This window comes from Geotrypetes seraphini, chromosome 1, assembly GCF_902459505.1.
Source record: "Geotrypetes seraphini chromosome 1, aGeoSer1.1, whole genome shotgun sequence".
NCBI lineage: Eukaryota > Metazoa > Chordata > Amphibia > Gymnophiona > Dermophiidae > Geotrypetes > Geotrypetes seraphini.
In genome coordinates this window covers 297,845,534-297,870,783 of record NC_047084.1, presented here as the reverse complement: position 1 = coordinate 297,870,783, position 25,250 = coordinate 297,845,534, and the positions used below count along the sequence as shown (strand labels likewise).

At 41.9% G+C, this 25,250-nt stretch overlaps 1 protein-coding gene across 8 annotated transcripts in view; it reads left to right on the top strand.

The window, feature by feature from the left end:
- EBF4 (EBF family member 4) overlaps positions 1-25,250 on the top strand; it is a 494,482-nt gene that overhangs the window by 306,233 nt on the left and 162,999 nt on the right. For all 8 annotated transcript variants that reach the window (XM_033954142.1, XM_033954133.1, XM_033954116.1 and 5 more), the window contains one exon: positions 14,452-14,533. In XM_033954142.1, the coding sequence (XP_033810033.1) occupies positions 14,452-14,533 (82 nt within the window). The remainder of the gene's footprint in view (positions 1-14,451; positions 14,534-25,250) is intronic.

The following is a 25,250-nucleotide window of genomic DNA, read 5'->3' as shown; positions in this document are numbered from 1 at the left end:
CGCTTTCCCAAAGAGCCGCGCACGCCGGCTGCTTAGTGTTCAATCTTCTGCTCTGCTGCAACTTCCTGTTTCCGGTTGCGTCAGAGCAGAAGATCGAAACTGAGCAGCAGCGGGTGCGCGGCTCTTTGATAGTGTGCGGGTCGCCGAAAAAGAAAACCTACAAACTAAGGTGAGGAGAAGGGAGAGAGCTGGCTAATCACTAGGATAAATTGGGCAGGCGGGTGTGGGCTGTGGGGACCGCGCGATCCTTCATGCCTCACTGCGGGGACAAGACCATTCACCGCTCCACGGGGCGGTGAATGGCCTTGTCCCCGTCCCCGCAGCGACTGCTAGTTTTCGTTCACCATTTTGGTGGGTTACCCGTGGCTAAATGCGGTGGCTGCGGGTAAACCGCCACCGTGTCATTCTCTAGGCTGTAGCTCTAACCATTGCACCACACACTCTTATATAATGCACATAAGAAATCTAAAAAAAAAAATGCTCACTATGAAAATAAATGAAAAATCAGATTATGACATAATTCATACCCAACACTGTCTGTGTTTCAGCTGGAATATGCCTTTGTTTTTCTCATGGTCACCTTAGCCACTCATAGAGCTCTGACATACATCAAAACGTATTTGCTCTTTCCCAATATTTTCATTAGCACTCAGATTTGAAATCAGCAATCAGGACCCATGAAGAAGGCATATTCCTGCTGAAACATGAACCGTGTTGGGTCTGAATTAAGTCATAATCTGAGTTTTCATTTATTTTCACAGTGAGCATTTGGTTTTTTGGATTATTTGTTTATTTTAAAAAATTATACACCACCTAAACCTATGTGGTTTCCAAAAAACATACAAAATATAAAAAGAATACATCTAATTGTCCAATTAATGTATGCTTCATATTGTCGAAAACACAGATCCCAGTGTTTGACTTTTTATGTTTTTACATGTTTTTATAATTGGGCATTTTTATATTTTTTATTTTCAATAAACTTTTCCTGCATTATTCAGAGACGATTGCTCCACCCTGTTTGTTTTGGATTCCCAAATCTACCGCTCCACACCAGAAATCTCTACAGGTATCCAGGACCATGTCTCATTCTGTCTATCTGACATCGCTATCCTGAATGTCCCAACACCTCTTATAGCTGAATATGGTCAAGACTGAGCTACTTATCCTTCCACCTAAACCCACCACTCCTCTTCCCCCACTCTCTATTTCAATGGATGACGCTCTCATCCTCCTTGTCTCATCAGCTTGCAATCTCTAGGTTATTTTTGACTTCTCTTTCTCCTTTTCTGCATAAATCCAGCAGACCGCTGAAACCTGTCATTTCTTTATAATATCACTAAACTCTGGCTCATCTTTTTGGAGCACACCAAAATCCTTATCCACGCCCTTATCACCTCTTGCCTCAACTAGTGCAACTCGCTTCTCACAGATCTTCCTTGTAACCACCTCTTCTTCAATCCATCTAAAATTCTGCTGCACGACTTATATTCTGCCAGAGTCGCTACACCAATATCACCGCTTTCCTCAAATTTATTTATTTATTTAATTCATTTTCTATCCCGTTGTCCCCAAAGAACTCAGAATGGGTTACAGGTTAAGCATACATAAGATTCAATTAATGGGTTACGATTTGCACTGGATGTGCCATAATTTCAGTACAAGTTTATGATACAAGTTTTTATCCTAACTTGACACATACTAGGGGTCTAATACTAGTATACATAATATACAGTTTACAGGTTACAATTTGCCATAGTTATAGTGCAAGATTTTACAATACAAGTTTTCCCTACGTGACATATACTGGGATCTGGAACCAATATACATTTCTTTGTAATCCATTGGTCATGGGCAGGGGAGTTAGGTAAAAAAGTATGTTTTTATTGCTTTCCTAAAGTTGAGGAGTCCTTCAAGGGATCTGATCTACGGGGGCAGTTGATTCAAGTGGCTTGGTATGAAGTGCGAGTAGGAACGTTGTTTGGTGGTTTGCAGTTGAAGGGCTTGACCAGGGTGCATTTTGAGGCCTGGGGAGCAGAGGGACCTGTTCAGAGGACAGCGTAGCCATCATGTAGCCTGGCACCATGTCATGCAATGATTTGAACACTAGCAACAGACCCTCAAAGACACAGGGCTCATTTTACTAAGGTGCGCTAGCGTTTTTTTAGGGCATGCAGGAAATTACCGCGTGCTACGCTTTTAGAACTAACGCCAGATCAATGCTGGCCTTAAGGTCTAGCGCGTGCGGCAGTATAGCGTGCACTATTCCGCGTGTTAAAGCCCTAGCGCACCTTAGTAAAAGGAGCCCACAATGTTTGGCTATGGGCAGCCAGTGAGCCAACGCTAGAGTCTGAGAGACAGGGGCACGGAGGCTTTTTAGAAGCCTGATCGCTGCGCTTTGTATATGCTGGATACATCAAATCACTCCATTGGTTCCTTATCCATTGCCACATACAATTCAAAATCCTTTTACTGACTTACAAATGCATTCACTCTGAAGCTGCTCAATATCTCTCCTTTCATCTCTCCCTATACTCTTTCCCGGGAACTCTATTCATCGGGTAAATCTCTCCTATCAGTACCCTTCTCTACTAATGCCAACTTCAGACTCTGTTCCTTCTCTCTTGCTGTGCCATAGGCCTGGAACAGACTCCCTGAATCACTATGTCATGTTCTGTCCCTAGCTGTAATCAAATTCAGGCTCAAGGCCCACTTCTTCGAGGTTGCTTCTAACTCTCCAACTCTCTACTTGTCCCGTTTGTCTGTTGATTAACGCTCTAGAAATACGGTAATAAGTAGAAGGAGTAGTAAATTTCTTTAGGTATTTTTTTTCTTATTTCAATTTTTTTATTTTGTTTCAGTAAAGATATATTAATAGAACAGTACATTTCAAAAGAAAGAAACACTACAATAATGTGCAGCATTAGAACGTCCTAAGTAGTAATTTAGCACTAATGTCTTCTATATCAGTACAGCAGTAATACCATTAGTATAATAACAATGTCACCATGGTTATACAGTATAAATCATGAAGTTGCTCCATTAAAAATATCTAAAGGATCCCAAATTCTTGCAAATAAGGAGGAAAAATTCCTTCTCCCTGCAGCAATTCCTCCCTATTTATGAGGAAAACAAACTAAACCCACCATAAACTATCTAGACATGGCTTTCTACTTCCTCTGGCAGTTTTCTAAAGGAATTCGAGTATACGAGGTAATGGTACCTTTGGATTTAGCAACAAGGTGTGGCTTTGAAAATTGTCCAATGGATGCATGGAGTTCTTCAGCGACATTCCAGAAGGAAACCGGAGTTATAATCCTATGCTTCCAGATGGACCCAACGTCTATCCTGAAACACATGGAGCCACTTAGTAATCCTATAACTAGAGGGTTGGATTTTATCTGAACTAGATTCCTGATCCAAGCATTGGATTCAAATAGATCTTAAACCAGAAGCAGACAGAATTGCACACAGTTTTCAAGGTGTGGCCGTACCATAGAGCGATATAAAGGCATTACAACATAATCATCTTTGTTTTCCATTCCTTTCCTGACAATTCCTAACATTCTATTTGCTTTTTTAGCTGCTGCCACACATTGAGCTGAGGGTTTCAACGTATTCTCACCAATGACACCTAGATCTTTTTCCTGGGCAGTGACTCCTTACATGAAGCCCTGTGTGATGTAGCTATAGTTTGGATTCCTCTTTCCCACTTGCATTACTTTGCACTTGCTCACATTAAACAGCATCTGCCAATTTGATGCCCATTCTCCAGGTCCTCTTTGATTTTTCACAATCCTGCGATTCAACAACTTTGAACAACTTTGTGTCATCATCAAAGTCACAATAGAGGTTTCTACTATGGGCTGGAAAGGTAAATGCTCTGATGTTTATAGGAATTCTATTCTAGGTCTGATTTTAATGCAAAGTTTGCAGGGGTGTAATTCTAGATGTTGCTTGGTTCCAATGATGACTCAAGAAACCCCTGCTCAGCCACCGCTCCATAAGACTTGGGTTTAGAAATAGATACTTCTGTCACCCTGGGGGCTAAATTGTCTTTAGGAACATAAGAACTTAAGAATAGCCTTACTGGGTCAGACCAAAGGTCCATCAAGCCCAGTAGCTCATCCTTACGGTGGCCAATCCAGATCACTAGTACCTGGCCATAACCCAAAGAGTAGCAACCTTCATGCTACTGATCCAGGGCAAGCAGTGGCTTCTCCATGTCTTTCTCAATAACAGACTATGGGCTTTTCCTCTAGGAAATTGTTCAAACCCTTCTTAAAACCAGCTATGCTGAAATATTTCCTCAGCATCTCAATTGGAGGCACTAAGAGAGATTTGAGGAATTTCAAGAACCTTAAATTGTTCTTCCTCATTTGATTCTCAAGATATTCCATTTTCCTTTATAATATTCCCCTGTCTTTTGAATGAGGAGCAATATATTCATGCAATTGGGTCTCCAAATTATCCAGTCTGGAAGTTTGTTGTTCCTGAGACAGACCCATATTCTGTATAGCAAAATCTCTGCTCACTTCCCAGAACAGGTGATGATCACTCGCAGACCCAGCTCTACTGTGTGGTAAAGCTGCACAGCCAATTCTTCCACATGCTTTAGGGGAGTCAATCACACTAACCGAGACCGGCCCTACCTGCGTTTGTTCCGGTTCAGCAGGAACTTGTCTAACCTTGTCTTGAATCTCCAGAGCGTGTTTTCCCTTATAACAGACTCCAGAAGAGCATTCCAGTTCTCCACCACTCTCTGGGTGAAGAAGAACTTCCTTACGTTCGTATGGAATCTATCCCCTTTTAACTTCAGAGACTATGGATCTCAAGTGCCCACAGCTATTTTGCTGTTAGAACAAGTCTTGGCTAATAGCCTACATGCGTGCTATCATCGATCCAATTGCCTCTTTTTTCCTTAATTTTTTATCTTATTTTTAATTTTATTTTATATGAAAACTTTTGCTGTTATTCTGTCTTGTTTTTAAATTGCAATTGCCTCTGAGGGCACCGATATCATTGACATTACATAGGTTATGCATATATATGTATATTTGCTCTCTTCTTGTGGAGGCCATTATTTTGAAATACATCCATATGCAAATAGCACCATTTACAAGTGTAAATTTCATAACACGTATAAATACTGGTTTCAGAAAGCTGCCATTTGCACGGCGTGATCCACATCATGCGGAGATTTCAAGGGCGTGGTTTGGGCATGGCTTAGGTAGATCTAAAAGCTACACGTGGGAATATATGTGTATGGGGGAAAATATGCACATTGGTATTTACATTTTGTTCAAAGGCATGTATAGGTTTGTAAAAAGTATTCATTTTTGCCTGGACTTTACACGAGGATTAAGGGAGTCACTCACCTTAATCCCTTGTAGTTTATGCCAACCTCCAAAATGAAGCCAAATTAGAATTGTGGCCACACTACTTATTTGGCAGCCCTTATACATGTAGTTTGTAAAAATAGGACAGCTACAGGTGGAAGCTGCAAAATCACCACTTCCACATATAAGAGCCAAAACCTCCACAGGAAAGCTGCCGGATCTGTGCTGTGCATTTTTTCAGTGTTTATCTTTGTGAAGTGGCTGTTCCTGCTGCACGTCAACAACTGTACATGCACTCCTGCAGATATATATTTTTATTTATGCATTTATCACCCATCTTATCACTCAAGTTCCAGGTATAATGAAACATACGGTAATATACACATTAGACCCTACAATTCAGCTCATTATAACCCAGGATCGCTTAAAATGCAGTCAGAGATTGGATCTTGATTTTTTTTCTCTTTCTTTTCATTTGTTTCATTCAAATGTGAACTAATTAGCCTCAAAAGACCAATAGTCTCTAATTTGTTAGAGTTCTTTTAAGTGACACAACTATATTCATTCGGGCTGTTGTGATGCAAGGCAGTACCAGCAAAGCTAAGTTTAAAACATGATATTAAATGCTGGAGCATGGGGGGAAGGGGAGGTGGGGAGAATACATGGCCTCTAAATCCACTTCTGGGCATCAAAGTATATTAAAAATATTTGATATAACATGGATTCAATTAAAATGTGATTTAAAAAAAACCCAAAACTTTAGACCCCATCTTTCATGTTATATAGGGCCTATAGTGTACAATTTCAAACAGACTTTACAAACAACAATGCAAATATAATAATATAAAGTAACAGAATTGCAAGTATTTAGATAACATAAAACACCCTATTAGTTTATCTATATACTAAGGGCCAAATTCTGTATATGGCATCCTAATTTGTGCATGCAAATCAGTATGCACCAGCCACTGTTTGTTTACAGACTACCTTGGCACTATCTAGATCAGTGTTTCTCAACCTGCGGTACGCGAACCCCAGGGGGTACGCAGACTGTGTGTGTGTGTGTGGGGGGGGGTACGTGGGCTGGCCGCCGCCTGGGATCTCACCCTGCCTGTCCCCCCGCTGAAGCCACCGCTGCCAGTTCCTCCCTGTATCACCGCCGAAGCAGACTCTGCCACCTGGCATGCTCCATTCCCACCCCCTGCTGCCGCCGCAACAGGGATGGGCCAGGCATTTGCAGCAACTGCACGCGGCCAGCCCACAAGCCTTCCCCCGACGCGCACATTCTGAGAGGAGAGGGGACTTTGTGCATAGTATGTTTATACATATGTGTGGCTAGGTTTGAATCTGCATCTGCATGTCATCCGTTCTGTGCACATATCTATTTTCGTGCACTTCTGCTTGTGGGTACCATTTGTTTGCTTTTGTGTGTCTACCTGCGTGAGCAAGCCTAGAAATGTGGATGCGCCAGTTTGCATGAGTGCGTGTCTTCTCTGCGTGTGTTCATACACAAGACTGTTCTCCCTTCCTCTCCCCTCTGTGACCCTTCTTGAGTGAACCATTCAGTCCATGAATAATTTACAGAGAGATGGCAATTACAGGGCTATGTACAAGCAGTGTAAATATTTTATACAGCCTGAAAACTGTTGGGAATGGATCTGTCTCACTCTGCCATCCATCTTCTTCATGGCTCTCCTGCTGTTTTTCGCTTCCCTTTCCCCGCGCCGTGCACTACACCTGTGAGTTTTCCCTTACAGCAGAACTTCTTTATTGGCATTCTCCAAATGAGCAGAACATTCTCCCTTAAGCCTCCCTCTGCAGCTCAATAACCCAGATATGCCCTGCAATTAAAGAGCAACTTATTCTGTCTGTGACGGAACCCTAGTCTGATTTTTTACTGCAGGGCATACTCTCGCAATTAACTCATTCACAGAGGAAAGGTAATGGATTTGGTCCCCCCCTCCCCCAAATAAATAAATAAATAAATTATGAAGATCAATTTTGTATACTGAACCTAGATCAGAACTAGAGAATCCAAGTAGGAATATTCACAATTTCTAATCTATTTTACAAAATGCCCACTGAATGCAGAGCCTTTTGTAAAATGCAAATAGAGCTACGGAGGAGCACATGAATTTTCTCAAATATGCAGCAGGAGCAAACATTTTAGGAAAATACAGATATAGAAAAAGATCAGCATCATTAATTACCTTATATAGTATATGTAAGTGCTAATGATTTGTAATGCTATTTTCACTACATATATGTCTTAAATCCCAGAAAACAAGACAAATGATCTGCAAAATCCAAAGGGCAGATCACTTGAAAGAAGCCTGTAAAATTATTTATTCACCACAGTATTCGATAAATACCTAATAGCGGATGAGCCAAGATGGCGTCTTGCTGAGAGGCTGGAGAGGTCAGCTTTTTTTGGGAGCTCCATGGTGGGGAATGTGTCGGTTTTCTTGCCGGAAAAATGGGCAAGAGAAAGAGAATGGTGAAAATTTGAGTCCCGGTAGTAAGCCAAGTATCGCCGATGAAACAAAGTACCTTGGAGGATTACAGAATTTCAACTGGACCCACATCGATTGTCTCTTCTGAGCAGGCGCATGTGAGTTGCACTAGCAGCAAAGGGATTTCACTGAGTCCCGAGAATAGAGCAGCCCCCCTGCAGCCTGGAAGAAGTCTAATGGATAGAGCAGGGGTGCCCACACTTTTGGGGCTTGCGAGCTACTTTTAAAATGACCAAGTCAAAATGATCTACCAACAATAAAATTAAAAAAAAATACTGTACGCATAGAATTGTCAATTATCATTCCTATTCCGGGGTTTTTTCAAAGAGGTCAAAGCAGATGACTCTATGCACTGTCACCTCAGTAATAACCATACAAAAATAGACAAATACCCACCCCCCTCCCTTTTTACTAAACCACGATAACAGTTTTTAGCGCAGGGAGCTGCGCTGCTCTCGACACTCATAGGCTCCCTGCGCTAAAAACCTCTATTGCGGTTTAGTAAAAGGGGACCATATTGTAAAATATAGACAGCAGATATAAATTCAGACACATTTTGATCACTAAATTTAAAATAAAATCATTTTTCCTACCTTGTCTGGTGATTTCATGAGTCTCTGGTTGCACTTTCTTCTTCTGACTGTGCATCCAATCTTTCTTCCCTTCTTTTAGCCTGTTTGCTTCCTCTCCTCCTGACTTCATTCCCCACCCCAAACGTTTTCTTCTTCTCTCTCTGCCCTCTCTTTCTTTCTCTCTTCATGCCCCTTTCTTTTTTTCTGTTTCTCTTCTTTCCTTCTGTCTCCCTGCCTGCCCTCTTTCTCCCTCCCTGCCCTCCCCCAAGCCACTGCCACTGCCGCCGGATAACAGGCCCCCAAAGCCGCCCGCCGCCGGCCAAGCTCTCCTTGCTTCGGGCGCACCAGCATTCCTCTCCCCGACGTCAATTTTGCCTTCGGAGAGGAAGTTACGCTGGCCAGAACTTCCTCTCCGAGGCAGAATTAACGTCGGGGAGAGAAAGGCTGATCGGCCCAAGATCGACCTATTGGGAGAAATGCTGCCGGGTCCTGCCTTTGAGGAAACAGAAAGTAGGCAGGACCTGGCAGCAAGAAGAGCAAATCGCAAGCTTCACTGACCAGTCTCCCGCTTTAGCCCGCGAATGGGGCTCTAACATGTGCGTGCCAGCTTCCCTTCTCTCCCCCCCTCCTGACATAACTTCCGGTTTCAGAGGAAAGAGAAGGGAAGCCAGTACAAGCGCACGTTAGCCCCCGGAGCATAAATTCTCCAAGCCGTTTTTTTTTTTTTTTTAAATGTTGAGCAGCGAGGCAGCAGCAGAATTCAGGAGCAGGCCAGTCAGGAGGGGAAAAAAGAGAAGGGAACCCGCTCTGCGATCGACTGGGGTCGCCTGAGCGAGCGACCTGTCGATCGCGATCGACGTGTTGGGCACCCCTGGGATAGAGAATATCAGCGTGGAAGCTCGGAGGGAACTCAAGCTTCTTTATCGCTGTCTGGGAACCTCTCTCCGATACAGTTTTCCTCACCACGGCGAGGCATGTCAGTGAAGGTATCCACTCCACAGACTTTGAATCTAGCCGAAACTGACCCTTCCGCAAATTCTGCAGGTGTGAAAAATAAGAAGCCAGCCGTTATAACCTTAGAGGTACTTTGGGAGGTTATACAGGACTTAAATTCCTCTTTTTTGAGAAGAGTGGACAAAATGGAGGGTGAAATGAAAAATGTTTCTGAACAAATTGCTTCACAGTCCCAAGGCTTAGTTCAACAATTACAGAAAGTAACAACTTTGGAGTAGAAAGTGGAGGAGGTACAATTAAGGAGGAATAATTTGAGATTTTTAAATTTTCCCAAGTCCCCTTTGATATCAGCAGTGAACTTGGTGAGATGATATTTGAAAGAGGTCCATAAAATACCATATGAAGCACTTCCATCGATTGTGAAAGCTCAGCATGTTTCTGGGAAAGAAACGGGAGGTGCTGGGACCTCAGGGAGACCATATCCGATGGTGAACTTAACTGACTTTCTGGAATCATCTCTCGAAATAGTTACCCCGAGACTGACTCTAATTGTAACATTTGCTTTGGAGCTGGATCACAATAATGTTTTGCGTTTGTATTTCCGTAATATTAATCAGCAGTTTATGGGTTCAAATATCCAAATTTTTCCTGATTTATCTAGAGCACTGGTTCTCAACGCTGTCCTAGGGGACCCCCAGCCAGTCAGGTTTTCAAGATATCCCTAATGAATATGCATGAGAGAGATTTGCATATAATGGAGGAGACAGGCAAGCAATTTTTATGCATATTTATTAATAATAATAACAGTTTATATACCGCAGGACCGTGAAGTTCTATGCGGTTTACAAAGATTAAAAGATGGTACAAATTGATTGAACTTAACGAGGTGGAAGAAAGTGGTTAATAGGTGAAGAGAACCGTTATTGAAGAAAATGAGTTGTATGGGTCAGTTGTCTAGATACATTAGGGATATCTTGAAAACCCAACTGACTGGGGGTCCCCTAGGAAAAGGGTTGAGAACCACTGATCTTGAGACACACAAAAAAGGCACCAGTCATTATTCAAGTTCAAGTTCATTAGGATTTTATATACCGCCTATCAAGGTTATCTAAGCGGTTTTTACAATCAGGTACTCAAGCATTTTCCTTATCTGTCCCGGTGGGCTCACAATCTATCTAACGTACCTGGGGCTATGGAGGACTGAGTGACCTGCCCAGGTGGCTTACAGACCAAGAGTGATTGCTTTGGGGGCCAATTTTGTACTGAAATTTCCTTGTATTTGTATTTTTTTGTTTCAGAGTTTAACTTTTACTTTCTTTGACACCAAACAGCTTTTGGATTTTCTTATAGCTAAAGAGGAGATTAATGTGACGGTATGACTCTCTAATGGGGAAGGAATGCCATTCTCAGGCTGAGCCAATGATGTGGGGAAGCCTCCAGAGAATGTTTTCTTTTTCCCTTTGATTATTTCTATGTATCTTGGATCTGTGGATTGTCTAAAGATTATTTCTTCCTGATATTTTGATTTCTTTTTCTTATATCACTGAAATTTCATTATCATGGATATATTGAAGTGATTGTAAATTTGAAATGTTAGAAAACCAAACCAAACACCTAATAGCCTGAGAGTCACTGCAACAAGCTGCCATCACAGGCTGTGGTGTTGGACAGCGCTGCTTTTATCAAGTACTGTAGGTGAGGCTGCCTAAATATACCACTTGGTCCTTTCATGTCATTGATGCAGCCCTTGTGTGGGTGAAACATGGTCCTGTTGAGCTATAAGATATTTATTGAATGCTGTGGTGAATAAATAATTTTATGGACTTTCTTTGTGCGATCTGCTTTTGGATTGCACTATGGCCCAAATTCTGTATATAGCGCCATAAGTTGTACATGCAAATCGGTGCGCAAAGTTAATTTACACATACAACTCAATTGTTTAACAAGGCCATTCGGTGCCGATAATTAACACCTCATAACTTATGATAACTGGCACTAATTAGAAGTTGCGTGCACAGTTTGGTAAAGTGACGCACGTCAGCTTCAGTGTGTGAATCTTAAAAGGGGGCATGTCCAGGGGAGGAGCATGGGTGGATTATAGACGTTCCTAAAAGTTAGGTGTATTTGTTTAGTATACACTTCCTTCTCCGAATCCGCGGTTTCAGCATCCGCGGATGCGGTTATTCGTGATTTTTTTTTTTAGGGGAAAACAAAAAAAAGCTTTGTTTTGGATCTTCCCCACCTCCCTCCAGCCTTCCCCCTGGTCCCGGCCTTACCTGGTGGTCTAGCGGGCTTTCAGGGCAGGAGCGATCCCCGTGCAGATCGCCAATAGGAAATGGCTGCCGTGAGCTCCCATCGTAGTTACTCTTAAATGTAGGCACAAAACTACCAATTTACATTAGTATTCTGTAACAAAATTTTCACATGTAATTGCCATTATACAAAGTGTTCACAGCCTGTGTAAAGTGGGGTATCTAAATTGTGCCAGCCAGTTATAGAATTAACCCCTTTGTGCTTCAGTGGCCCCTACACATAAGAGTGTGTGTTTCCAGAACCCTTTTTGTGGTTGTGCATGCAGACTGTAGGAGAGTTGGTACAGGAGAGTTATTGGCTCTAGTTGTTTATCCTGATTGACATAGCAAACTCAGTCTGTGAGAGAACTACTTAAGACCCTACAGAGGAAAATCAGAAGCAGCCAGCAGGTTTGATGTGTCCCCTTGTTTCTTACTAGAAGAGTCGCTCAGACTGCTGTCTCTGAAGTGCAAAGTAACAGGAGGCTGCTTGCATCTTCCAAGACACAGCTTGAAGGCCTCAGAGTGCATCTTAATTTAATCCATATCGATCCCTATCTCCTCGGGCCTCCCTGTCCTCTCTTTCTCTCTCTTCCAGCTAGCTGCTTATCCTTTCCTTACCTGTCTCTTTGTCATTTTGCTCTTTCTTCACACTTTTTCTTCTCCCTACTTTCCCCATCTCTCATTTTCTTTGTGCTCCCCACTCCCAGCTCTCCTTTCTTGTCTTTCTTGAGTCTTAATTTGGGGAGAATCAAAACCCAGCCCAGGATTACTGATTTATCATAGGCTGCAGCAATAAAGCACATTAGCTGCCTGCAGTGTGGGACAGATCAGGTTTCAATCAATACCCACTGATCACAGACTGCTGCCACTTCAAGGCCAGAGGAGTGGGTCATCTTAAAGAGACCACATTTGTTTTGGAACAGAATAAAGAGCACTGCTGTATTAAGGGAACAAACTCAGAATGCAATAAATAGGTTTTACCAGACAAATGGCATTATGCTGGTATTGGTATGAACGAAACTGTTGATACATTAATATAGAGGAGGAAGGATCTTGTCTGCTCCTCCTAGCACAGGGCATAGGAGATAGGAGGAGAGAGATTGATGAACACAGCACTGGAGAGGAACCTTGGGGTAATGGTGTCTGAGAATCTCAAGGTGATGAAACAATGCAACAAGGCAGTGGCCATGGCCAGAAGGATGCCAGGCTGCAAAGAGAGGGATATAATTAGCAGAAGATCATCACCAACACATTTAGAAATCTTCAAGCTATTGACCCATGCATTCTCTCCACCACTGTCTCCCACCTCCTCTCAAATATTACACTATGTAAATCTGTCAATGAAGAAGTCTCTTCTTATAATACTATTCTGTCCTCTACTCTTGATACCCTCGCTCCTCCCAAGTCAAGTTCTGTAAGGCGTGTCAAACCCTAGCCCTGGTTGACCTCTAAGATCCACTACTTATGTTCCTGTGCCCGATCTGCATAATGTCACTGACTAAAATCCCGCATTCATGCTGACTTTCTACACTTCAAATTTCTGCTGACATCCTTCCAATCCACTCTTTCACTTGCATATCAAGACTACTACACACACTTAATTGATTTTCTCAGATCCAACCCTCACTGTCTCTTCTCCACTCAGCTCTCTACTCAAAATACCCTCACTTCCAGCTCCTCCTTCACTTTCTCCCCAGACTATGGCTGAGTACTTCCATGACAAAGTTCACAAGATTAACTTTGAGTTCTCAACTTAATCGCCTCCGCCTCTCACTCCTCTCATCCACCCTGCTAACCCTCCATTGTCCCCTTGCTGTCTTTACTCCTTACTGCATAACATGCTATTTTAGGACACACAAAAATGCCTTCACGTATGGGTTACACTTTACAAGTGTCTCCCTGGGGAGATAATGGTTACTGTGGTTGGGTCAACTGGATGGGCCATTTTGCCTTTATCTGCCATCATGTTTCTGTCCTGCAAATATTATGGAAAGGCCATTAACTGGAATGCCCTCTCAAGGGAAGTGGTGGAGAGGAAAATGGTGATGGAATTCAAAAAAGCATAGGATAAAAATAGAGGATCTCTAATCAGAAAACGAAGGTTGTAAATTAAAGAATTAAGGCTGGTATTGTACAGACCTGCATGGTCGGTATCTCATATAAGGTGATTCGGTGTAGGGTGGACTGAGGTGGGCATAAATGGGAACTCCACTAATTTAGAAAATGAGAATGTTAGTGGCCAGACTTAACGGTAGATGTCCTGCAAACAATGGGATGGTTGGTTAGGCTGGAGTGAGCTTGGACCACAACTTCAGCATTTGGAGCCTAGGACAATACCAGACTGTATAGTCTATGGCCCAGAAATATCAAAGAAGAGACAAGTTCATTTAATCATGTATTTTTTAATGGATATACCTTTTGGGCAGACTGGATGGACTGTTCAGGTCTTTATCTGCCGTCATTTATTATGTTACTATGTTTTCAGTTTAAGCAAGTATGTCAGGATATGTTATCAGATGTCATGGCTAGCAAACTAGAACTTGAAACCTTAGTCCTCCCTGAAAGTACTATTTCAAGGGTGAAAAGAAAGGCTAATATGACCTTCCTCCTTCTCTTTGTCATGATCTTATTAATTCCCAGACTATTTGAACTTCTTGTTCTATTTAAGGTGTACGTGAAAGTAATGGCCTAAAAAGGGAGTTTGTTAGAGGTTATATGACACAGAGAGACAAAACATTTTGTTCTTTTCTTACTAATTCTCTTGACCCCTTCTTCACAGGTTTTTCCTCAAGTTCTTCTTGAAGTGCAATCAAAACTGTCTCAAGAATGCAGGGAACCCCCGAGATATGCGGCGCTTTCAGGTGAGTCATGAAGGCAACCCACATTGTGCACCTTCTTGGAAAATCTCTGCACAGAGACTGTGTGACTAAATATTCAGGGCAAAACCTGCACTTCTTAACTTGGCCAAATGTTTTGTAGTAAGGCCCTGATTCTATAAAAAGTGCATACCATCAGGCGGCTAGATCTGCATGCCTAGCCATTCTAGGCACTTAATTTAATTTTTTAATTGGTTGAATCGCTGCTGTTAATTGAACAGTGCCATTAAAAACTAATTTTAAAAAATTAATTTTCCACTTGATGCTTAACTCAGTAGGCGTGATGTAGGCATCTACACCGAGGTGCTTACTGACACCTACCTAAAATGTAGGTGTGGTTAGGAGCAGAGTTTGGGTGTAGAATGAGTTAGGCATTGGTATTTTAGGCCAAGAAAACCCCGGTCTAAGTTGCAGATGCCTAGCGGTGTCTAACTCGGTTTAGGCGCTGCTAGGCATGATTCTATAAATGGTGCCTATCTTTGAATAACATACGGTAGGTGCCTACCCTAGCCCCCTCTTCTACGTAGCCGTTCTAGTGGCTGCCACGCAGTAACAGCCCCGAAGCCCTGTTTCAGGGCTGTTGCCGTGCGGCTTTGTAGAAGAGGGGGGTAGGTGTCTGTTTATAGAGTCAGGCCCTAAATGTTCTCAGCTAAAAGCCCTTTGCTTACTTTTTTTTTCTTTCAATACGGTCCAACAAAAGTTTAAAACGGTATGCAGTCCATTGTACCCTGTGCATATCAGAATATTGTAAATATAACATGCCCATAAAAGTAGCTAGAGATGGGCAGCCAAAACTTTATCTTGTATTTTTTTTTCACCAGGTTTACTTTCATTCTGGAATAAATGTCATCAAGATTGTGCTCTCTTAATAAAGGAGTGGCCAGTATCCCCTGGATTCTAGATACGGTGCCCAAATTTGTGTATGCACCCACAATACGCATGCAAAGTAATTGAGCAACAAGCCCTTAACTATCAATAAAGGGGTGCTAACAACCAATTATTATTATTATTATTTTTAATACATTTTATTATTTTTCAAAATGAACAGTGCAATATAAATATATATATCTGAAACATATCAAACCATTACAAAGCACTTTTGAACTACAGAAATTAAAAGACATCATTACCCCCCAACCCTATATATCCCAGAAATGTAAATATACATCAAATATATATGCGGTATCCCCCCCAAAAAAAAAATTGTGTTCTAGTTACAAATATGAAAAAGAATGCAGAATTTTGGGGGAATAATAAGGTATTTAAGTTAGTGTGGAGCCCGTTAGCAGCTTTTGTTGCATCTATTTAAGATATGTAGTTATATATATATATGTCTTATGTCTCTTTTAAATTAGGCTTCGCTCTCATACACATCCAGGGGAGCTAACAACCAATTATTAACATTAATTGGCACTCGCTAATATTTTGGTGCACATCTGGTTGTGAGCTATTTTATAAGGTATGGTGCCTAACTCTGCTAGTCTGTAACTCAAAGAGCACATGGCCACGGGCATGTCAGGGACATTCCAAAAAGTTATGCACATGGCTAGAGAATGTGGACTCAGCGGGCCTAACATGAGTGGCAGCATATACACCAGATTTCAGCACATGTAAGGCAGGTACTTACAGTTAGGTGTTAAGCGTGATTCTGTAAAGGGTGAACAAGCTTTATAGAATCACTCTTACTATCAATCAGTGGCGTAGCGAGGATAAATAGTGCCCGGGGCAGCGGTGCCCCTCCCCGCCTTATTTTTCACCCCCTCTGCTCCTTCCTGACCGCCCCCCAGCTGCGCACGTGCCCACCTTCCCTTTTTAATTTTCCACGCGAGAGCAACAGCACGAACTTGCTGCCCATGTCGTGGCGGCTATCCCTCTGACATCAGTTCCTAGGCGTGGGTGCCTCCCCCGGAAGTGACATCAGAGAGAGGCAACACCGATGCGGGCAGCAAGTTCATAATGCTGCTCGCGCAGGGAAAATTAAAGAGGTACGAGGGAATGGAAGGGGCCATGTGCATGGGGGGGGGTTGGATAGGAGGCAGGTGCCTGCACCCTTTACAGAGACTGTGCCTTGGGCGGACCGCACCCCCCTCCCCCCACAATTTTTTTCTGGCAAACTGTGAGCACCATTTATAGAATTCTCTCTTATATGTAAAGAGGGCACACATTTCTTATGGAGTGCAAGTGTGTGCGTTCTTTAAGAAGGTGCTCTCTCTTTACACATAGTTTACACTTTAAAAGAAAGTGTACCTTCCTTATTCATAGTGCGCATTATTACCAGCAAATGACAATCACCACAAATGACAGCCCAATCCTACTAGCAGCAGGCATGGCAAGCAAATACCCCTCTCCCCCCCCCCCCCCCCCGCAATAGCAGTTATTAGCGCAGGGAACTGCGCTGAATGCGCCACGCTGCTCCCGATGCTCAAAGAGTTCCTACGAGCATCGGGAGCAGCATAGAGCATTCAGCGTGGCTCCTTGCACTAATAACCACTATCATGGTTTAGTAAAAAAAGGGGGGGGGAGGAAGTTTGTCATGTACATTAGCTCCTGTCCAAAAGTTCTAATGTGAACCAGTCAACGGTGAAATGATCAGCTAGCAAAAGGACAGCACTCCGAAAAAAAAGACGTAAGATTTTCTAAAAGTAATCATGAATTTACCCATTCTTCTTAAAAAAAGGAAAAAAGCAGAATTATATAGTAACATAGTAAATGATAGCAGATGAAGACTTAAGTGATTCAGCAAGTCTGCTCGACAGGGTTGCTGGAGTTGTACCTGATGCTCCTCCATGTCTTTTTATAAATTGTGAAGGCGATTTAATTTTGCTCCAATTCTATGCTCGTTCTATTTAATGATCCTCTGTTTGTCTCACACATTTTCACATCCGACTACTTTTGTCCCCACCACCTCCCCTAGGAGGATATTCAGCCACTCACCTCCCTCTCTCTGAAAAAAGTATTTCCTGATGTTACGCCTAAGTCTACCATCCTGCAACCTCAACTTTTACAATCTAGTTCTACTGCTTTCTCTTCTCTGAAAAAGATATGTTTGTTCATTAACATATTTCCAATATAGTCCGTTCTTGATATTCGTTGTAGTACGGTTCCCAAAAATGTTCATTAGCCTCAAAATCACAAACAACAAAATATTCAGTCTATGGAAAATAGAGGTCAGGTTCCTACAGTACATGTTGCGCCTCAAAACCACAGAAAGTGAACAGAGGATCCTATTGGGAAAACGGGGTTAGGTTCCTGAATAGGAGAGCACTTGAAATACCTGGAAATCACTCTCCAGTCTAGAGACTGACATGGTAATGCTTACCACGGTAATTCTGTGGTTACTGTGGCAATTCCTGTAGTAAAAGGAAAGAGTTACTGATTTTGCCCGGTATTACTGTTGTAGCGATAACCATTCTATGGAAGTGCCATGGAAATGGGAACTGCTGCCATGGTAATACTGCTGCAGTGGACTCCCAGAGAACCTTCCCCAAGCCTACCTTTTAATGTTCTTAGTGGTCTAGTGGCTTCTTCTGCCCCTCCCAGCTCTGCCTGCCATCTGTCCATCCTTTTCTCCCCTCCCCTGCCATCTGTCCCTCCATCTCACCTATCTCTTCCATGGTGCTACCCTGACACTGACTCGATCTCCTCATGCCCTACCTTATGAACCCTGGTCATCTAGTGGCTTCTTCGGGGGCAGGAAAGAGCCCAACTCTTATTTTTTAAAGTTTACAAACAAGGGGGTCAGTATTCAATAGCAGTTACCTGGGTAGGAGCAGCTCCTACCCAGAAAAGTATCATGTTCCATGGTCAACCACTGATTTTCAATGTCTTTATCCAGTTAATGCCACTGCAAATTTTTACTGACCTCGCCCAACACTATCTGGATATTGTCAGATTGGTCTGAAGGCAGACCCAGAAGGTTTACAGATATCGTTGCTCTTCAGTGCTGGTACCCGAATAAGTATCTAAGCAGAGTAGGATAGCCATAGCTGCTATCTGGATACCCGGCACTGAATATTGATGATACCATTTGGGTGATTTATAACCTTTGAAAGCTAGCAAAAAAAATTGCATTAGTCCAATGTTTTGCTTTATTTCCGTATTTGTCCTGAATCAGAAAAGACCATGGCCTATTGGTTATCTGTGATATCAATAAATCACTGTTCAATTTTGAGGGATCTTCAGATTGCCAAGGGTGTACCATAACACCTAACGGCTGCAATCCTCATTAGTACCCAAATTTATAGTGTTTCAAAATTCAATTTATTTGTGTTTTATACTTTTTATTTTGTTCTTTTTGACTTTTTCTTAAAACCTTACTTTAAAGTGCAAAGTATAAACTTAGCTTATATATGCTGCTCCAACATTGACTCGTGCCCCCTCATTTTCTCTGACGCGTTTCGATTACTTTCTCAAGGTCGGGGAAGGCTGTTTGAGCCCCGGCGATGTAGAAATGAGTACAGCATTGATGCTAAAAGCTCCTTCAGTAGACAGTCTTCCCCAACCTTGAAAAAAGTAATCGAAACATGTCGGAGAAAATGAGGGGGGACGAGTCAATGCTGGAGCAGCATAGTAACATAACATAGTAACATAGTAAAGGGGTTTAAGGAAGGTTTGGATAGGTACCTAAAGGATAAAGGGATTGAGGGGTACAGATAGCAGCAGAGGTAGGTTATAGAAGTAGAGGTAGATTATAAAGATCAAGAATTCACTTCACAGGTCAAGGACCTGGTGGGCCGCCGCGGGAGCAGGCCGCTGGGCGAGATGGTCCTCTGGTCTGACCCAGTGGAGGCAACTTCTTATGTTCTTATGTTCATAGTAGATGACGGCAGATAAAGACCCGAATGGTCCATCCAGTCTGCCCAACCTGATTCAATTTAATTTTTTTCTTCTTAGCTATTTCTGGGCAAGAATCCAAAGGTCTACCCGGTACTATGCTTGGGTTCCAACTGCTGAAATCTCCGTCAAAACCTACTCCAGCCCATCTACACCCTCCCAGCCATTGAAGCCCTTTCCTCCTCCAAATGGCCATATAAAGACACAGACCATGCAAGTCTGCCCAGTACTGGCCTTAGTTCAATATTTAATATTATTTTCTGATTCTAGATCCTCTGTGTTCATGCCATGCTTCTTTGAACTCCGTCACCTTTTTCCTCTCTACCACCTCTCTCGGGAGCACATTCCAGGCATCTACCACCCTCTCTGTAAAGTAGAATTTTCTAACATTACTCTCGAATCTACCACCCCTCAACCTCAAATTATGCCCTCTGGTTTTACCATTTTCCTTTCTCTGGAAAAGATTTTGTTCTACGTTAATACCTTTCAAGTATTTGAACGTCTGACTCATATCTCCACTGTCCATCCTTTCCTCTAGGGTATACGTATTCAGGGCTTCCAGTCTCTCCTCATACGTCTTTTGGCACAAGCCTCCTATCATATATAAGCTCAGTTTACACGTTGCACTTTAAAGTAAGGTTTTAAGAAAAAGTCAAAAAGAAAAAAGAACAAAATAAGTTAAGGTGCCATTTATAGAATATGGGCTTTTAACTATTCCCTGTATCTTAGATCTTTAAATGACCACCAGCCCAGTTAGAGAGCAGCCCTCTGCAATACCTTGCTGCTATCAATTTGTAGCAAAGTATATTTGAAACCTTTTAAATAAGCAATTAAAACATGGCTTTGTGGTCAAGACTACCTGACTACTTTGGTTTTTATTTTTATTTATTTATTTGTTTAGATTTCTATCCCGTTCTCCCAGGGGCTCAGAACAGGTTACAACTGACATTCACAATAAAGTTATAGGGCAATAAAATTATAGGCTCTGATTTTGATTTCATTTACTCACTTAAGGCCAACCCTCTCTTTTACAAATACCTGGTAGCGTGAACCACTGCGGTAACTGCCCTGAAGCCCATAGGGTAAAGTATCAAAGTGGTTTACAAAGAACAAAACAACTTAAATTGTTGCATTATATACTGTAGATCAATAAACAGTTTACCTCGAGCCAACGACAGACATTGTCAACGTCATATACAGTAGATCAATAAACAATCATAATAACAGTGATGGCTTAGTACTAGTGTTGCTCTCAGTTACTGAATACGTTTGTGAAGAGCCATGTTTTTCATAGTATTATGCATTGCATGTAGATAAGTTCCTTGAACTGTATGAGTAGTACTTTTTTCTTTATTTATTTAAAGAACTTATTATCCGCTTATCTCCAAAGTGGCTTACAAGTGAACATACACATTAGAGGTCAAATTTTTACCATACATTTTCCAATATATTACAAACATCAATCAGCTTTGTTTACATTGTTCAGCAAAACATTGGCAGCTAAGCTTCAATGCTAAAAAATGCAAGGTGATGCACCTGGGAAAGAAAAATCCGCACAAAAATTATGTACTGAATGGTGAAACCTTAGTTGAGACCAAGACAGAACGCGATCTAGGGGTGATTATTAGTGAGGACATGAAGGCTGCCAATCAAGTGGAGAAGGCTTTCTCCAGGGCAAGACAGATGATAGGTTGTATCCGTAGAGGATTTGTCAGCAGGAGACCTGAAGTCATGATGCCGTTGTACAGATCCATGGTGAGGCCTCACTTGGAGTACTGTGTTCAGTTCTGGAGACCACACTACCGTAAAGACATACTGAGGATCGAGTCAGTTCAGCGAATGGCGACCAGGATGGTCCTGGGGCTCAAGGATCTCACGTACGAAGAAAGACTAAAAAAATTGCGGCTGTACTCACTTGAAGAAAGAAGAGAACGGGGAGACATGATTGAAACGTTCAAATACATCACGGGACGTATCGAGTCAGAAGATAATATCTTCTGTCTCATGGGACCCTCAACAACCAGAGGGCATCCGCTGAAAATCAGAGGAGGGAGATTTCATGGCGACTCCAGGAAGTACTTTTTCACCGAGAGAGTGGTGGAGCGTTGGAATGGACTCCCACTGCAGGTGATTGAGGCCAGCAGCGTGACTGATTTTAAGAAGAAATGGGATACTCATGTGGGATCTCTAAGGGAATGAACTCTGGGGGGAGGCAAATTGCAATGGGCAGACTTGGTGGGCTATAGCCCTTTTCTGCCGTCATTTTCTATGTTTCTATGTTTCTATGTTTCTATTGCAGTTATTCTCAAACATTTTATTGGATGTCAGAGGGACAGCTAAAAGCTAAGACGGAAAAATGAGCCTTAAGTCATTTTCGAAATAGCAGTACATTGGTACAAAAACGTATTGCTCCGGACAGGCCATTCCTATTGCTCCCATCTTTTGTTGTAGCTGCTTTCTTTTTGTGTGTACGTATTGTAATTAGATTGTGCACTGTTTTGCCCTGAAAGTCAGTTAAAATGCTACAGAAAGTTCATGATAAATAAATAAAACTTCTGGCAGGCACCTTATATGTGAATGCACCGGTATCCAGAACTGGTCAAGGTGGAATATCTGGATATAAATGTAATGCAATTGTCCGCATTTGAAGTCAGTGCTGACTATGGTGTTTAAATATCGAGAGGGGAGGAATAGTTTTAAAAGATTTTTCATAGTATTTACCTGGGGTATTATACAGTGTATCGGTAGTTATCAGTGTCTGTGGAGTGGAGAAATGGCTTAGTGGTTAGAACCTGTGCCTCAGCACCCTGAAGTTGTAGGTTCAATCCCCGCACCACTCCTTATGACCCTGGGCAAGTCACTTAACACTATTACCCCAGGTATTATAGTTAGATTGTGAGCCCACTGGGAGAAATAGGGAGAAACAGAGTACCTCAATGCAGTGGTATAGTAAGGGGGGGAAAGATGGGCACGCAGACTGCCTTGGGCACCGTCACAGGACCAGAACGTGTCATCAGAAGGGAGCCGTGGCTGGCACGAGCAGCAGGTGGACGATGCTGCTCACACCAGTGAACATTTCTAGAGGTGCGGGGGTGCTCAAGCGGTGGGGAAGAGTGGGGGGGGGGCACACATCATGGTGATGCAGGGCATCACTGCCCCTGACGCTAATCTCTCTCGCTACGCCACTGCCTCAATGTAAATCACTTCAAATAGAAGTGGTATACAAGAGATATAAATAAATAACCCTGTTAATGCATTATTTACTGCAAGGCCCTTCGCATAAAATGCACTTTATGGCAAATAATATATGCTGATGTGTGCTATTAGTAAATGGCCAGCAATAAAGTCTGGAGAACCCCGCCCCCCTCCACACACACACAATGAAAGAAACAGCTAAAATGAATAGATTCTGAATGAAGAACTTCCAACAAGCCAGGAGAATCCATAGAATGAAAGTAGCATTTATTGTACAAATCCAAGATATAGGGGACTAAACATGGCTCTATGTTTTGCCACAAATGCGCCTTCCTCAGAGATCAAATCGTTCTGTATCAAATTTCATGAAGTGCAAATAATGTTGATATAAAAGATATGCAGTACTTAAGTGAAAAATCTCAAGGATCATGAGGTTGAATGTTGCAAAGAGAGAAGTGCGAACACACCTACAGGGTACCGGCCATCAAACTTATCAGCAGGAGAAAAAAGTAATTTGCCCTATAATGTTTTAGTGATGAGTGTTGTATCATCTGCATAATGTAGGTTGTTTATATTTTGGCCACCAACTTTGAAACCAAAGCTCTTTGCTTCCAAATTTGCTTTTCTGAAGATTGCTTCACCGTAAAGGTTAAACAGGTAAGGTGACAAGATGCATCCTTGCCTGACGCCATATTTTATTGGAAACCAATCAGTGTTGCCATATTCTTCCAGAAGAACGAACAAATCGATTCTGGAAGAGATCAAACCAGCTATGACACTAGAAGCCCAAATGATGAAGTTACGACTGTCTTATTTGTTCATACTGTCAGATGAGAAAGATCATTGGAGAAGGACATCATGTTTGGAAAGATTGAAGGAACCAGGGGACGAGGGCAACCTGCAATCAGATGGCTGGACACGTTGAAGACAACCGTGGGGATGACACTGTAGGACCTTACCAGACTAGCAAAAAAACGATTTCTTTTTAGATCTGTAATTCATGAAGTCACTGATTTGAGCATGAGTCGATGGCACCTAAGAAAAATAATGTTTTAGTGATAAAGTATTAATAAAGAAGGCATGATTTAAATATCATTCCAGAAATATGGGGATGCATACTGGAGTATCTAGCATAACTACCATATTTCCCCGAAAATAAGGCAGTGTCTTATATTAATTTGGGGTCCAAAAAACACACTAGGGCTTATTTTCAGGTTTGTCTTTTTTTTTCATGTACAACAATCATCTCTCCCTTCCTAAGTTTCCAAGATTCCAAGTTTATTAATATATTTGATAAATCGCTTATTAGAATTACTAAGCGATGTACAAAGTCAAAATATAATATAGTAAAAAGAAACAAACAATTTAACAATACATTTTCATAGAAAACAACATGAGTCGGGAGGGAAAGAGTAAAAGTTACAATTTTCAATTTATGGTAGAAAAATGGAAAAAACAAGAGGGTAGGGGTAGTTAAACCACAGCATGATTTAAAATCTCACTGAAAATTTAAATATTAAAAGCATCTTTAAATAGGTAAGATTTTAAAAGTTTTTTGAAAATTATGACGTCTTTTTCGTTTCTAATATATTGTGTTAGGGCATTCCACCATTGTGGTCCCATCACAGAGAATATGTCAGATCTTCTTGTTCCAATAATTTTTAGAGAGGGGACTGTAAGGAGATTATGGCCAGATGAACGGAGTGAGCGTTGAGTATTGTGTGGTATTAATAATCTAGATATAAATTGAGGTTCGTTGAAGGCTAGAGTTTTAAAGATAAGCAGCATTACTTTAAAGGTGATTCTGTGACCAATTGGAAGCCAATGGGCGTCTATTAACAATGGTGAAACATGATCGTATTTCCTAGCGTTATATATTAATTTAATAGCAGTGTTTTGTATCAGCTGAAGTCTCCTTTTTTCTTTCTGTGTAATGTTAAGGAAAAGTGCATTACAGTAGTCGAGTCTTGCTATGATTAAAGAATGAATTAGTATCTTGATAGAGTTAGGAGTCAGAAATTTGGCGATTGACCGGATCAAACGTAGTTTAAAAAAGCAATTTTTGACAGTGAACGAAATTTGTTCGTGGTAAAGCAGTTTATTGTCAATTATTACTCCAAGGATTTTAACACCCCTCTACCCCAATTCTTCCTCTTTTTTTTTCTCTCCCCCCCCATGTGAAGCATCATTCCTTCTCTCTTACCCATCCCCTTGTGCAGCAGAACCCCACTGACCCTTCCACCGAGAGACTGACATACCTCTGCTCCGAGACCTCCTATAGCAGTAGGGGTGGGGGTTGCTGAATCGATGAATTTGATTTTTCAGCAAATCAGGCAGCACTAGTGTCAGGGATGGAGTCAGTGAGTATCGGAGACATTCAGGGGGAGGGGTGCTTTGGGGGTTGATCTTAACTATGGCTTATTTTGGGGATAGGGCTTATATTAAGAGCATCTTTAAAAATCATGCTAGGGCTTATTTTAGGGATAGGTATTATTTTCGGGGAAACAGGGTAGCATGTATCCCTCTCAGTGTGAAGGGCAATTCTATAAGTTATGTCTAAAGGTAGGCAACAATAACAGGTAGGTATTGACACAGAATATCGACAGGTGGCTACATATTTTCCAGGTACCAGTCAACATTGTTGAATGTGCTCCTCTCCCTCTCCCCCTTCCTA